We start from the raw sequence: 15,281 nt of genomic DNA, 5'->3' as shown, positions 1-15,281 counted from the left end.
CGAAAGGGAAAAGAAGAAGAAAAAGGAAGAGAGGTGGGGCAAAAAGGAAGGACATAAAAGAAGGGCAAAGAAAGCACAACAACACCCAGAAGAGTGCCAGAAAGAGACTAATTAAAGAGTACTAACTAATACAGGATGTATTTAGTGGTAACTGCAGCTCAATTAGGGATGGGTACCTTTCACATTAGACTGGACTGTTTGCTGTGGATGTCATTAGGTTTTTCTGCCTTTCCTTTGCTAAGTGACAAAATGTATCATCATCCTGAAAAATTACTGTGTCATCAAACCAGCTTTGGATAAATGGAATGAGAAAAGTGTCCAAAATGTCAGTATCCAACTCACCAATGCTGAAGGATTTGGATTTCATGTAAATCTCCAGACTGATATTTATTGTTGTAAGAACTGAATCTGATATCTGCTTCAGAACTATATTGCATTGAGTCTAGGGCTGGGTAGCTTTCACATTTGAACCGATACGGTACCGATGCCCGGTACCCGGGAATCGATATCAGTACTCAACGGTACCAGTTTTCGGTACTTTTGAGTGTGTTTATGTGGTAATAAATTTTAATTCATTATGTCAGCATTTTTCAATTTAAGATATTTATTTCTCAATATATAAACTTTAATGAATATATCAAAACAACATCCAGGTGTTGATATTGTAACATCTGAGTTGTTTCAAACATTTCTTCTCCCATGTTTCTGGCTGCAGACGACGAGTCGCTAACAGATGCAGGCGTGCTAACAGTGCCGGAGTTGTTGTCGTAGATCTGAGGCTGATGAAAATTGTGCACTCTCCAGCCTTGAGAAAAATCTTTTGGTGTATTCCTGCCGCTGGTCTTGTAATTCCTGTCACAATTATTGCAGCGAGCAAAATCTAAATCATATTTTGAAAAGTGGAGCTATACTTTTGAGCGCTTTCTATCAGCCATGCTTTGTTGACAATACCAGCAGATACTGACGTCATTACGCTCTTGTGCATGTAATGCTGGATCTTGTCAATAATTTCAAATTTTGAAAATGTGAATGTATTGTTTATTGACCTACAAAGTATAAGTCCTAGGTTATCTGGTCTATTTTTCTGACTCAGATTCTGCATTGCATCGCAGCTGACACTAAGATTTAACTATGAAAAACCGTTTCATCGCATTTCCCGCTAAATGACCATTTGACATAATTTTCCCTTTTACAATGAAAGAGAAAATGGCTCATATTTAAACACTGTCAGAGTAAAGTTCACTTGCACTGCAAGTGACTGAAACCTATCCTTTAATAATATTAAGAAAACCTTTAATGCCTGAACAATCAGAAAGAGACGGCACGAGCTTAACTTTTTTGCGCTAAGAAAAACATAAAGGTTTGCCATAGAGAATGTAGACAAAAAGCAGACCTAGAATAATGTTCATGACCAAAGTTTGGCAAATACCAAGTACAATGTTCAAGAAAAAGAACCTCATACCAACTGTTAATCATACAACTGTAAGGGTCATGATATGGGGATCCTAAAGGAAAATTAACGTGGAGGAAGAACAGAAAATTACAGAAACATACCAGTAAATCCAAGGACTGGCTTAAGAAATGAATGAGTTAAGAAAAGGAAAGTCATGAGCAAACTCAAAGATCAGATCTGATTCTCTTTAAATGTAGTGGGGGTAACTTAAAACAGGCGGTACACAGGCACGTAACCCCTCAAACACCTCAAGCTAAAAGTGAGGAGTAAGGCAAATTTCCTGAGACTGATATCTGAGACTGGTAGATGGTTACAAGAACCATCAGGCTGAGGTTATTTTAACCAAAGGGGGTACAGTTGCAGTTAAATGGCAGGATTTCCTAACTTTTTCCTCAGATGGAATAAACATTTTGGTGAATATCTTTTGTTTATACATAAAGGTTAATATTTGGTATTTACTTGTAATTAAATCACTCTCTTTTCCAGAAAGAAATAAAAAAGATTAGAAGCCAAGACATAAACATTTCTTTTGAAAGAACCAAATATTTAATAGAGTGGCCAATTTCTTTCCCATGACTGTATTTACCTTGCTAACTCTTTCCTGCAGTATCACCAAATTCTCTCCAGAAGGTTCTGATGTGCTAAACCCCACCTGTCTAGCAAATTAGGAGCTTACAGCTGTTATTTTATGTTAAAGCCTTGGCCTTTCCTTTTTGCCAGCAATCAGCGGCTTTAGTATAAGTCTGGGTGAAATAACCTGGTATTATCTTCTGACAGAACAAAACAGCCTCTCCAGTTCTGCCAACAATAGCTGAGGTTCAGTCCCACCTGCTGTCCCATAATCAAAACCAATCATATTTAGATCAAACACAGTAAAATGTAACAAGAGCTGTTATTGGATCTGCTTTGGAACAACCAGGAAAACCTCAGTTAAAACATGTAACGGTGCTAAACATGTAACGGTGAACTTGTTAAGCTCTTGATCATTAAACTCAGTTTGACATCACGGCAAGCCAAACAAGACATAAGAGACGTCAAAACAATAAGGGTATTAAATCCATTTCTTTCATTACTTTTTAACAACACAGAAGAAGAAACCCAGAATAATGGGATGAGAGACAGCTTTAACATTTCCCGACACTGTCATAATTTGATAGTCACCTTTTCCTGACTTCAAGGCAGAGTGGTACTGATGTCTCGGCCGGGAAACAATGAGCAATGAGATTCTCACATTTAACAAGCCAAATTCCCCCAGCATGCACAGTATCCCACACATCTAAGCCAGAAAAACACAGACCCCCGAGCACTCTCTGCAACACTCATAAAATAAGTGAAATGCAACCCCTGTTGTGCAACCATTATAGCTTCAGAAAAAAAGGATTTTTTTTGCCATCACTGGTGGGGAATCTGTTCCAGCCTGAGTTTTGGCACTGAAGCTGATAAGCAAATATAATTATAAAATAGTAATTTCTTATATGACCTGCTTAAAGGGCTAATGGTAAAAAAAGCTAGATATTTTTAATCCAGGCAGTAAGCAAATCTGCAAATTTCATCTTCAACAGTAAATCTAAACCTAACACCTTCCAATTGGCTTTATTGGTTTAGAGTTTATTTCACTTTTGGAGAGATTTGGAGCAATAAAACAATCGTACGACACATAATAAACCATTGAACCCTATTTCAGACTTATCAAACCTATCAGGTGGTGCCTAAATACAAGGCTTTTATTTAACATGTCTGCTAGTGTGTATCCTAGATACATTCTGAGATACACACCAGCAGAATGATAACGACTACAGACAAACATTAGACCACATGCTTATGAATACAGATAGTTATGCATTAACCAAAGTTTAGTAGGCCTTACATTTTTTTCAGACTTTCTGCACCCTGAGAAGAACCTCACAGTGACGTTGGCAGCAAAAATGTTGGTTTGTGACCTCCGGAAACTTTTATTAGTATCTTTAAAATAAAAGTTCCACAAACAAACATTTTTCTGCACAAACGTCTGACACCAATTCTGTTTGATTTGAAGAAGATGTGGGGGCCAACTTCTCTCAGGTCTGAGGCAGAGGCTTTCTAGAACCACCTTCCAATGCAATTTCGGCTGATTGACATTAGGGGTATTTAGGGGTAACATGTTTTTAAGTCTTGCCACAGATTCTCAATTAGAGTTATATCTGGACTTTGACTGGGACAGTCTAACACATGGATAGTATGACTGGCTGTATGTTTAGGGTCACTGTCCTTCTGAAAGGTGAACATTTGGCCCAGTCTCATGTCTTTTACAGCCACAACAGGTTCAGAGTTGAGGGGAAGTCCAGCTTCCCCTCAACTCTGAATACCTTCTTCTGGCCTGCTGAAGAAAAACTTCCCAACAGCATGATGCTTGCCCTACCACTATCAACCATGGGGAGGACTTTCTTCTTCCTACTCAGAATTTCCAACCTTAGCTGTGAACCTCTGCAGCTCCTCCAGAGTTAACACAAGCATCATGGTTATGGCTCAGATCAATGTTCTCCTTGCTCAGCCTGTAAGTTAAGGTGAACTACCATATGTTGGTAGGTCTGATGAAGGCATACCTGTGGCCAGTCCTCCTAGTAATGAAGATGTTGGGATTGAGGTTGGTGTTACATGTGCAAATTCCTGCCTGTGCTGTGACTACTATGCAAAAATATAGCACATGAAGGTCCATACTTTACATATTAGCACTCTGAAAGGCCCTTCTAAGCTACACTGACATAGCACATAAATCTCTTCACAATTTCAGATTTAATCCTATCTTGGTTCTATTTTAAATTTTTAGAGCAAACTAATGGTCTTCTATCACAAGTCTAATTTATAAGTGATATTTTAAACAGCTTTCACCTTTGATGAAAAATGTATTATAATGGAATTCCCAGCCTCTGATCATAATTCATAAACAACACTGGGAATAGGAAAAGCAAATCTAATTTGGAGTTTTTAAACATGAGGCTCACAACCTTTCAGTTTTCCAACCATTTACAAAATTGGTTCTTTTCTCTGGCCAAGCAAAGAGATGATGTGTCTGCAGAACTGGTTTTTCAGCAATGGATGTTGTCCTTTTGACTGTGGAATCAATAAGAACTGGTGCTAAAGCTTCAGTCAGTTTCTTATTTTCCATCTAAAATCTAAAAAATCTTTTTTTAAGTCTAAATGCAAGGAAACTAGGCTATATTCCTTTTGCTGTGAAGTCCTTGTCTATTATATATATACATATTCTTTTTTAAATTTAAGGATTAACTGATCATTTTGGGATTAAGTTTCAATGCTCTTACATAGTCTATGAATGCCCACAAGTGGTCAATAATTATTAGTTAAATAAATCCCAAAGTGGATCAAACTGCACTGCAGTTGGAGCCACCCCAAAAACTCTGCATGCTGAAGTCAGTAAATCTTCCGCAGTGCAGACAGAGCATCTGCAAAGAGCAGTCTGAGATTAGGTAATGTCTTTATTGGAGCATTGCTGCAGTATCTGATAAATAATAAAGCATATGCACAATATATATGGCTTCTCAGAATTGCAACAATAAATGTGATGCAGAATTTTTTGGCATGTGTGTAAAAAAAACAAAAAGAAAAACCTTAGTATTATGTTTTTAATGTTTATTTAATACGGACAGATACAGTAAACATAGATCATTACCTCAAAACAATATGATGTCCGCATCACATTAATACATCAGTTGTTCAATGCAGAACAATTCCAGTTTCTCCAACCTAAATTGCCCTTCATTTTTACCTTGAGAATGGGACGTCAAATTCTTTAGCAATTATTTTCTGCTCAAAAATGCTAAACCTGCTTAGAAATTATGTATTTCAATTAATCTTAGAAAGAAAAATAATACTGTTTACTGCTTACTTAATACTCCGACTAGGTAATCTGTTTTATTATTGTCCTCCATTGGAGATTGGATCTCCTGTTTGTTATTAAACGCATCATCAGCCCATAAATGGAAATTACTGTAATGTAAAACTAACATTTACATGCAAAAACTTCTCATATTACAAACAGTTTACAAATTTTGATCTCCCAAACTCAAAAAACAGAGAAATAGTCGAACAGTGGAGTGAATCCAAAAGATCAACCACTGCTAATGCACTCCACCAGTCAGGGCTTTGCGGTAGAGAGGCCAAATGTACATGGCAGCCAGCTTAACTTTGTAGAAACTCCCCTTAGAGATTATCAGAGTAGAAGAAACAAAGGTCTGTGGTCTAATGAATCGAAAATTTAACTTTCTGGCCATAAATGCAAAAGAAGGAAAACCGACTGTGTTAATCACCTGTCTAACCCATCCCTATGAAGCACGGCACCATCTGCATCATGCTGTGCGGATGTTTTCCTGTGGCAGGAAGTGTCCACATAGAGGGAAAAATTAAAGGTGAATATAGCAGGTAAACATAGAGATTCAGCAAGAAAACCAGCTCCAGATTTCTCTGGACATCAGACTGAGGTAAAGATTCATTTCCCACCAGAATTCTAATGATAAAAAAGGAGTGCCTTCAGAGACAGCCTGTGAATGATATTGAGTTCCTCAGACACATCCTGGATTTTAATCCCAGGTAACATCTCTGGAAAAACCAAAAAATGGATGCTTAGCGACGGTGATGTGAGAAATGTCTCAAGCTTGTAGAGATATACCTAAGAAGACTTAGAGGGTGTGATTGTTGTCAAAGGTCCCTCAACAAGTTACTGGGCAAGGGCTGAGAATCCCTACGTATATGTTATCTTTATTTCTTGTTTGTTTTCCATATGTTTGTGTGTTGCCCTGCGATGGACTGGCGACCTGTCCAGGGTCTACCCCGCCCCCTGCCAATAGACTGCTGGCACCAGCTTCCCCGCAACCCACTTTGGAAGAAGCGGTATAGAAGATGACTGACTGACTGTTTTCCATATAGCTGTTATAGCAAGAATTGAAACTCATGCTGCCCGTTTTTCATTTCCAAGATATTGTTGCTGTTGTCTACCAAAGACTTAAGGTATGGAGGCCTTGACACAGAAAACCAAGATTTTAGTAAGTCACTTTATGTTTTCTGAAGCAGAACGAAACAGACTGAAGCTGTAACACTCAATAATGCAGTGAAAAGTTATTTGTCACACTGTTTATTCAAAAATTTGCTGATCTCACCCTGACTTGACTATTGCTTAGGAAAAAGGGTTTCTATTCTCAGACAGATTACAAACTGACCCTATTCAGTGTGCATCTCATTGTGCAAGTTGGAACTATGTACCAGATCCCTGCTATTGTGGAATGAGCTTATTATCATCATAGGATAGCAACAATAAACAGTGAAACAACACATGCATACTGGTACATGTCCGTTAAATGCTTCCTTTTGTCACTAATCTCCAACTGTTTATGGGATTCTTTAAATCACAAGCAAGTGGCTTAGTTAAACAGACCAGAGAAAGCATATGAAAGTGAGCCCACCACAGAGGAACAACAAACCTATGAAAATGGTCCTCCGTAGTCAGGGTTTTTGTTAAATGTTAAAGGACAGAGTGTTCCTATTTGTTCATTAATTTGCATAGTTTTCAGGAAATCTATACAGTGAGTACCAGCCTGAATACTGCCTTATTGTTAAACATAAAGTGTAAATACATGCAGCTTTTGGTAGTTTTTGTGTTTACATTTACAAGTGATTTAAAACTCTTTTTACCTTTTAACATAAAAACCTGTAGCACATGTATTGAAACTTGATACATTAGTAATAGCTTTGCTGCAAATGCAAGATAAAACATCAGATATATATGCAAACAACAATTAAAATATAAATGTACACAAAAGACTACAATCAGGCACTAAATGATATTCTACCAAATGGAAGCTTGGGCTCTGGAGCCCATCTCCTTGAGAGGGGCTGGACTCTCTTCTACTCTGGAGTGGCCCACGGAGAGAGGCGGCGGGCTGGGGTGGGTTTGCTTGTTAACCCCCAGCTCAGCCGTCTCGTGTTGGGGTTTACCCCGGTGGATGAGAGAGTCACATCCCTGCGCCTTTCGGGTTGGGGACAGGCCTCTGACTGTCGTTTCGGCCTACGGGCTGAGCGGTAGTGTGGAGTACCCGGCCTTCTTGGCGTCCCTGTCAGTAGTGCTGGATAGTGCCCCTCCCAGGGACTCCATTATTGTGCTGGGGGACTTCAACGCCCACGTGGGAAACGACAGTGACACCTGGAGAGGCGTGATCGGGAGGAATTGCCTCCCCGATCTGAATCCGAGTGGTGTTATGTTACTGCACTTCTGTGCTAGTCACGGATTGTCCATAATGAACACCACGTTCAAACATAAGGGTGTCCATCAGTGCACTTGGCACCAGGACACCCTAGGCAGGAGGTCAATGATCGACTTTGTTGTCGTATCATCAGACCTTCGGCCGCATGTTTTGGACACTCAGGTGAAGAGAGGGGCTGAGCTGTCCACTGATCACCACCTGGTGGTGAGTTGGATCCGCTGGAGGAGGAGAAAGCCGGACAGACTTGGCAGGCCCAAGTGCATAGTGAGGGTCTGCTGGGAACGTCTGGCGGAGCCCTTGGCCAGGGATGTATTCAACTCCCTCCTCCGGGAGAGCTTCGACCAGATTCCGGGGGATGTTGGAGATATAGAGTCCGAGTGGACCATGTTCTCCGCATCTATTGTCGATGCTGCTGCCCCTAACTGCGGCCGTAAGGTCTGCAGTGCCTGTCACGGCGGCAATCCCCGAACCCGGTGGTGGACACCGGCAGTAAGGGACGCTGTCAAGCTGAAGAAGGAGTCTTATCGGCTGTGGTTGGCTCGTGGGACTCCTGAGGCGGCTGACGGGTACCGTAAGGCCAAGCGTGCCACGGCCCGGGCGGTGGCAGAGGCAAAAACGCGGGCCTGGGAGGAGTTTGGTGAGGCCATGGAGAAGGACTACCTGTTGGCCTCGAAGCAATTCTGGCAAACTGTCAGTCGCCTCAGGAGGGGGAAGCAGTGCTTCGTCAACACTGTTTACAGTGGGGGTGGGAGGCTGCTGACATCCACTGGGGACATTATCGGGCGGTGGAAGGAGTACTTCGAGGATCTCCTCAATCCTGCCATCACGCATTCCCTGGTGGAAACAGAGGCTGGGGACTCGGGGTTGGACTCTTTCATCACCCAGGCTGAAGTCACCGAGGTGGTTAAAAAGCTCCGCGGTGGCAGGGCTTCGGGGGTGGATGAGATCCGCCCTGAGTACCTCAAGTCTCTGGATGTTCATGGTTGACACGCCTCTTCAACATTGCGTGACCTGTTCCCGCTGCATGTTGGACTCCGGCAGGGCTGCCTTTTGTCACCGGTCCTGTTCAGAACTTTTATGGACAGGATTTCTAGGCGCAACCAAGGGCCTTAGGGGGTCTGGTTTGGGGACCAGAGGATTTCGTCTCTTCTTTTTGCAGATGACGTGGTCCTGCTGGCCCCCTCTAGCCAAGACCTACAGCATGCGCTGGGGCGCTTCGCAGCCGAGTGTGGCTGGGATGAGGATCAGCACCTCCAAGTCCGAGGCCATGGTTCTCGACCGGAAAAGGGTGGCTTGTCCTCTTCAGGTTGGAGGGGAGTTCCTGCCTCAAGTGGAGGAGTTTAAGTATCTTGGGGACTTGTTCACAAGTGAGGGAAGAATTGAGCGGGAGATTGACAGACAGATCGGTGCGGCTGCCGCAGTAATGGGGGCGCTGTGCCGGTCCGTTGTGGTGAAGAGAGAGCTGAGCCAAAAAGCGAAGCTCTCGATTTACTGGTCGGTCTACGTTCCTACCCTCACCTATGGCCATGAACTTTGGGTCATGGCCGAAAGAACGAGATTGCGGATACAAGTGGCTGAAATGAGCTTCCTCCGTAGGGTGGCCGGGCACTCCCTTAGAATTAGGGTGAGGAGCTCGGCCAACTGGGAGGGGCTCGGAGTAGAGCCGCTGCTCCTCCACATCGAGAGGAGCCAGTTGAGGTGGCTCGGGCATCTATACCAAATGCCTCCTGGATGCCTTCCTCGGGAGGTGTTCCAAGCACGTCCCACCGGGGGGACGCCCAGGGGACGGCCCAGGACACGCTGGAGGGACTATGTCTCTCGGCTGGCCTGGGAGCGCCTTGGGCTCCCCCTGGAGGAGCTGGAGGAGGTGTCTGGGGGTGGGACATCTGGGTGTCTCTGCTGAGTATGCTGCCCCTGCGACCCGGTCCCAGATAAGCGGAAGACGAGGAGTACGAGTACGAGTACGAGTACGAGAGGAAAAAGTGCTCCAAGTGCAGGTTTTAGTGCCAACTTTTAGTTGAAAATACTCAAACATCTAAAGATATATTTGGACAAGAGGATGGCAATAACAAAAGCTGTAGAACAAGACAATAAGGCCAGGACAATTAAAAAAACTGATAATAAAAGTTTGCATGCATGACTATTGACAAACCAGTTTTTTAGATGTTGTTAGGGTTAATTAATGATTATATATGTTTTAATCTTTATAGAAGTGATATATGTTTTAATCTCTATAGAAGTGAAGCTTGCTGTTTTGAGTGACTATACCTTATATGTACAAGAGCTGCAAGATAGAGACAGGATGTTCTGGAACATCCTGTCGGTGCAGCTGTGTCTAACCACATGAGTGTGCATCTCTCCCTTTCTGTAACCAGGGCCTCTTCTCTTATCAATAAAAGGCAGACAGAGCAGGGGCTGTTTCAGAGTGTGTTTGGAGAATTGTAACTGAGCAGTCTCTGAGACACTCTCACCTGCAGGTTTAAACGAACTAACTTCTCTGTGTCTTTCTTTGTGCAGAAATGTGAAAGTGTTTGGTGTTTAAACCTAACATAAATGGTCCTTCGAGCCGGAGACCAAGACGCTTGACGATCCCAGTGGGTGAGTGAGATTCCAGACAAATCTGTGGCCACAGTACTAATACCCTTTCCGGGACTGGTCCCTCCCTGACAGGCTGGGGTCTGACGGCTGACGGTACTCCCGAGGACACAGAGAACCAGTGAGTAGGTCTTTCATTTAAAAGGAATGAGTGATGAAATGCAAATGACCTAAAATAGTACAGTATAGAGAAACCCTGACAATTCTAGACACTATCAGGTGAACTAAAATAGACAGTTAAATTCCGCAGGAGGGTAGACTCCCTTAGTTGAAATAGACTAATTAAACTCTACACAGGACGGCGGAGTCCTCTGTTGAACTAAAATAGACAGTTAAATTCCGCAGGAGGGTAGACTCCCTTAGTTGAAATAGACTAATTAAACTCTACACAGGACGGCGGAGTCCTCTGTTATGTTTTTGTGAAAGTAATTAAAGTAAGAATAAAACGCGTAAAAAAGTGTGACTGAAAAACGTGTGGAAGAGTGAATGGAATAGTAATGACCATTAGGTCCTTACCTTTCATATAAACTGAAAACAGATAGTAAATGGTGAGCCTTTGTGGATGCTTGTAGGCAAGAAAATCCCACCTGAACAGGGTTGAAGTGGATTTTACCACAACTGACTTCTTGATCACCATCCTGTTTTCAAATACATAAATCCAGTATTTAGAATACACCAGGTATTAAAAAACATACTGGATCTAAATTTAGTTCAAAATGGGAAAGGGGCAGAGTAAAGAGAAACAAAAGTTGCTCGATAACCTTACGTGCAAAGATTGGAAAGCGGTAGAAAAAGAAAATCAAGATGCAGTAGAACCCCTGTGTTATTGGATAAAAACCTATAATTATAATGGAAAGCTGTCTACAAGTGCCCTAACAGAATTACAGAATAAAATAAAAATTAAATGCAAAAATAATGAAAAACAAATGAGAAAGGAAGGTTATGCACAGACTCAAGTCTGGGTTAAAATAGCAAAACAACGTGAGGAAGGAGAAAGATTGGCAAAACAAGAAAGAGAGGAAAGAAAGCGACAAAATAAAGAGAAAGAAAAAGCAAGTGAAGAAGAACAAAAGAGAGAAAAGGAGGAAGCAAAACGGAGAGAAGCAGGACATGACAACATAATGTTTCACAGAAGGGAAGATAATGAATATTCTGGTCCCTACTTAGCGTTGCAACAGCAGTTACTACAGCAACAGGGAGGGGCAGTGGGGAGAAATGAAATAGATGCACCCACTGCTCCACCACCACCAACACCACCTGAATATACACCACAAACACCAATTGCTACTCGAAGCACTGGTGGAGTGGGTAGCTGGTCTGCAAAATGGGGACATATATTATCTCCATTACCTAGGGTTAGTCCCATGACCCTAGATGAAGGAGGGGATGTGCAAACTTTTCCCCTCATTGAACTCCCTAACCCACGAGCAGGCGCAGACGGCCAAGAAGATATAATTAGAGTTTATCGAACTTGGACCCAAGATGATGTTAAAAAGGCTGTAGAGGGAATCCCACACCCTAGAGAGGATGTGGATGAGAGTGTGAGGCAGATGGAGGATCTTAGAAAAGCCTACCATCTGAATGGAATGGAAGTCCAACAAGTATGGATGTGCAAACTAGGTCCTGACTGGTATCACGTGAAAGGAGGTTATAATCCATCAGCTGCATTAGGAGCACCTCTTGCAGCTGGTAGCGTAGAGCTAAAAACCCAGTTAGATCCTCTCCTGGATAGAGTAAAAGGAAAATATAAAAAGAGAGCAAATTACACTGAAATAGGAAGATGTAAACAAAAACCAGATGAACCTTTTGATGAATACAGAGTGAGAATGGCGAAGGTTTTTAAAGTTCACAGTGGACTGGAACCAAGCGAGGATGAAAATGGTGCTTATCAGCAGCAACTAAAGAATGCACTCCACTCAGGCTCAACACCTGACATACACGGCTGGGTAAACCGGCACTACATAGGAATGAGTGGGGGCTCGCTTGCAGATTACATAAATCATGCTCTGCATGCTGAAAAAGTTATAAAAAGTAAAAAGGGTAAAAAGGACACAGTCAGAGATGCAGTGTTTTACCAGGAGGAGGACAACACTGTGTACTATCAACAGTCACAGGGCAGGGGAAGAGGCAGAGGCCGAGGTAGAGGAAGAGGTAGAGGACACTTTGGAGCACAAAATCCTAGAGCATGTTGGTCCTGCGGTAAAGAAGGACATCTAGCCAGGGATTGTAGGGGAGGTCCTCCCCCACAAACTAAAAATGCATGACTAGATCGTGAGACAAACGGGACAGAATTGGATCAAAATTTAATACAAGAGAAAACCACCTCAGAAGATGAGGAAATACTAAATTTAGATGATCTATTCTATGTTGAAAAAATAAGACCTGAAATAACCCTGCTGGTACAAGGCACACCTATCACGTTTCTTTGTGATAGTGGAGCTTGCAGGACAACAATTAGAGAACAATTACCATATGTGAGACCCAGTGGGAAATGTACCACAGTTCAGGCCGCACAAGGTAAAATCAGACAAGTCAATGAAACGGAACCCTTATGGATCAGAGATCCAGAAGGAAAAACATGTCAGTTATCAGTTTTGATGTTACCAGAATGTCCAGTGAACCTACTGGGAAGAGATGGCTTAATAGCCCTCTGCCTAAGCCTAACACCAACCCCAGAGGGTTTGACAGTGGTCAGAGGCAAACCTGAGGAAGTCTATGTAGTACAAGGGACGGGAACACCAAACTATTACTACACTTTAGACATCCCTAACAAACCGCCGACTGCAACAGGGGCATCGTTAGTGGATGAAGGCAAACAATCAATGCGGAGCCCACAAGATGTTATGTCACCAGATGAATTACATGTGACAATGTGGTATACTGCAAAACCAGACACCAAGTATATGAGTGAATTGAATAGGATGACCCCAACAAAGATAACAGTCTCATATGTGTACTCAGATGTAGAAGCAAATGCAGCAGCTGCAGTAATATTGCCAGAAACTGTCAAACCACTTTTCAGACAACTTTCTGGGCCACACATATCCTTATGCAAAGACAAAAAGGAAGAATGGAAAAACTTAGCAAAACTAGTGGACAGAGGTGAAAGAGCAAGGGATTGGGTGGTAACCGGCATGAACACATGGTATAGCCAGTCCACTGAAATGACCAAAAAGGCATTGTTCTGGACAGTAACTGTCCAGGCTGGAGTGCACCTAGACCCAAAACAAAAATGACACATCTTTTTCACAAAAGAAGAAGAGGAACTATTTAAACAAGTTCCTGAGAGACTATGGTCACAAGGACCTACTGATGTTGGCTTGGTAAAAGGAGCACTTCCTGTTGTGATAAGACCAAAAACAGAGTACAGACCCAGAGTTAAACAATATCCTCTAAAACCAGATGCAATGGTGGGAATAGAACCTGTTATTGAAGATTTAAAGAAAGCTGGAGTATTAATTGAGTGTGCTGAATCACCCTGTAACACACCAATATTCCCTGTGAAAAAGGCACCCCCATCTGTGGGATGGAGGATGGTTCAAGATTTACAAGCAGTAAATAATGCAGTAATACAAAGATCCCCGTGTGTAGCAGATCCACACACGTTACTAAATTCCTTGAACCCGAAAGCAAAATATTTCACGGTAGTGGACATAAGTAACGCATTCTTTTCTGTACCACTACACAAAGACAGTCAATACTGGTTTGCTTTCACATTTAAAGGGAAAAGATACACTTATACCAGATTACCACAAGGATATTGTGAAAGCCCCACCATCTACTCCCAAGTTCTTACATCCAGCTTGGCCACTTTTGACCCACCACAACAGAGCCAATTGCTCACGTATGTGGATGACATACTAGTTGCATCTGAAACCGAAGAAAAATGTAAAAAAGACTCCATAGCACTCCTGAGACATTTGGCTAAAGAAGGCCACAAAGTCAGCAAAAATAAATTACAGTTTTGTAAGGAAAGTGTGAAATATCTGGGCCATCAGCTCAGTTCAGGGGGAAGAACAATAATGGAAGAAAGGAAAACTGCAATTCTGCAAGCACCAAAACCATTGACAAAGAAACAAATGATGTCTTTTTTAGGACTCACTAATTACTGTAGAAGTTGGGTGCCAAATTATGCAGAGCTAACAGCACCCCTGCAAAGCCTGATGTACAAAGAGGAACTTAAAATGTCTGACTACCTAAAATGGAGTTCTGAAGCAGAAGATGCACTCTGTAAATTGAAACAAACTATGGTGGGAAGTTGTGTGTTAGCATTACCAGATTACAACAAAGACTTTGTACAAATGGTAGACTGCAAAGGAAATTTCATGACCTCCGTGTTAACACAACTACATGGAAGTAAATATAAACCAGTAGCCTACTATTCAACCAAAATGGATGCAGTGGCGTGTGCCCTTCCACATTGCGTCAGAGCAGTGGTGGCTGCTTCTCTAGCAGTCACGTCTAGCGCAGATGTTGTACTATTCCATCCACTCACTTTGAAAGTACCTCATGCAGTTTCAGCACTGCTTTTGCAAACTAAAATGAGCTTCCTGTCACCGGCAAGACATCTTTCCTGTATGTCTATCTTGCTGTCACAACCACATCTCAAAATAGAACGGTGTACAGCACTAAACCCAGCCACATTAATCCCCACAGAGGAGGATGGAGAAACTCATGATTGTGAAACATTATCTGAGGAAATAGCAAAAAGCAGAAAAGACTTAAAAGATACTCCTTTGACAGAAGGAGAAACATTATTTGTAGACGGGTCTTCCAAAAAAGATGAGAAAGGTAAAACAAAAACCGGATATGCTGTAGTGACTCTTAATAAAGTACTAAAAGCAGAAGCACTCCCTTCACACTACTCAGCGCAAGCTGCTGAGTTAGTAGCCTTAACTGAAGCATGCAAAATAATGACAGGAAAAAGTGCAACAATATACACTGATAGCCAGTATGCATATGCAACAACGCATACTTTTGCA

At 42.2% G+C, this 15,281-nt stretch overlaps 2 protein-coding genes across 15 annotated transcripts in view; one reads left to right on the top strand and one right to left on the bottom strand.

Moving 5' to 3' along the window:
* smoc1 (SPARC related modular calcium binding 1) overlaps positions 1 to 15,281 on the bottom strand; it is a 92,755-nt gene that overhangs the window by 60,152 nt on the left and 17,322 nt on the right. The window lies entirely within an intron of this gene.
* LOC124884977 lies at positions 11,043 to 13,801 on the top strand. The gene is made up of 2 exons (XM_047393075.1): positions 11,043 to 12,363; positions 12,396 to 13,801. The coding sequence occupies exons 1-2, from the start codon at positions 11,226 to 11,228 to the stop codon at positions 12,440 to 12,442; spliced, it is 1,185 nt and encodes a 394-aa protein (XP_047249031.1). The 5' UTR covers positions 11,043 to 11,225; the 3' UTR covers positions 12,443 to 13,801.

The sequence above is a fragment of the Girardinichthys multiradiatus genome, chromosome 19 (genome assembly GCF_021462225.1).
Source record: "Girardinichthys multiradiatus isolate DD_20200921_A chromosome 19, DD_fGirMul_XY1, whole genome shotgun sequence".
Classification (NCBI taxonomy): Eukaryota; Metazoa; Chordata; class Actinopteri; order Cyprinodontiformes; family Goodeidae; genus Girardinichthys; species Girardinichthys multiradiatus.
This window is presented reverse-complemented; position numbering and strand designations above follow the sequence as displayed.

What these genes read in the sequence shown, in the direction of transcription:
- LOC124884977 (XM_047393075.1), top strand. Translation starts at nt 11,226, where the DNA reads ATGAGAAAGGAAGGTTATGCACAGACTCAAGTCTGGGTTAAAATAGCA. An exon ending in AAAGGACACAGTCAGAGATG is followed by an intron (nt 12,364 to 12,395) that starts CAGTGTTTTACC and finishes GACAACACTGTG; the next exon opens with TACTATCAACAGTCACAGGG.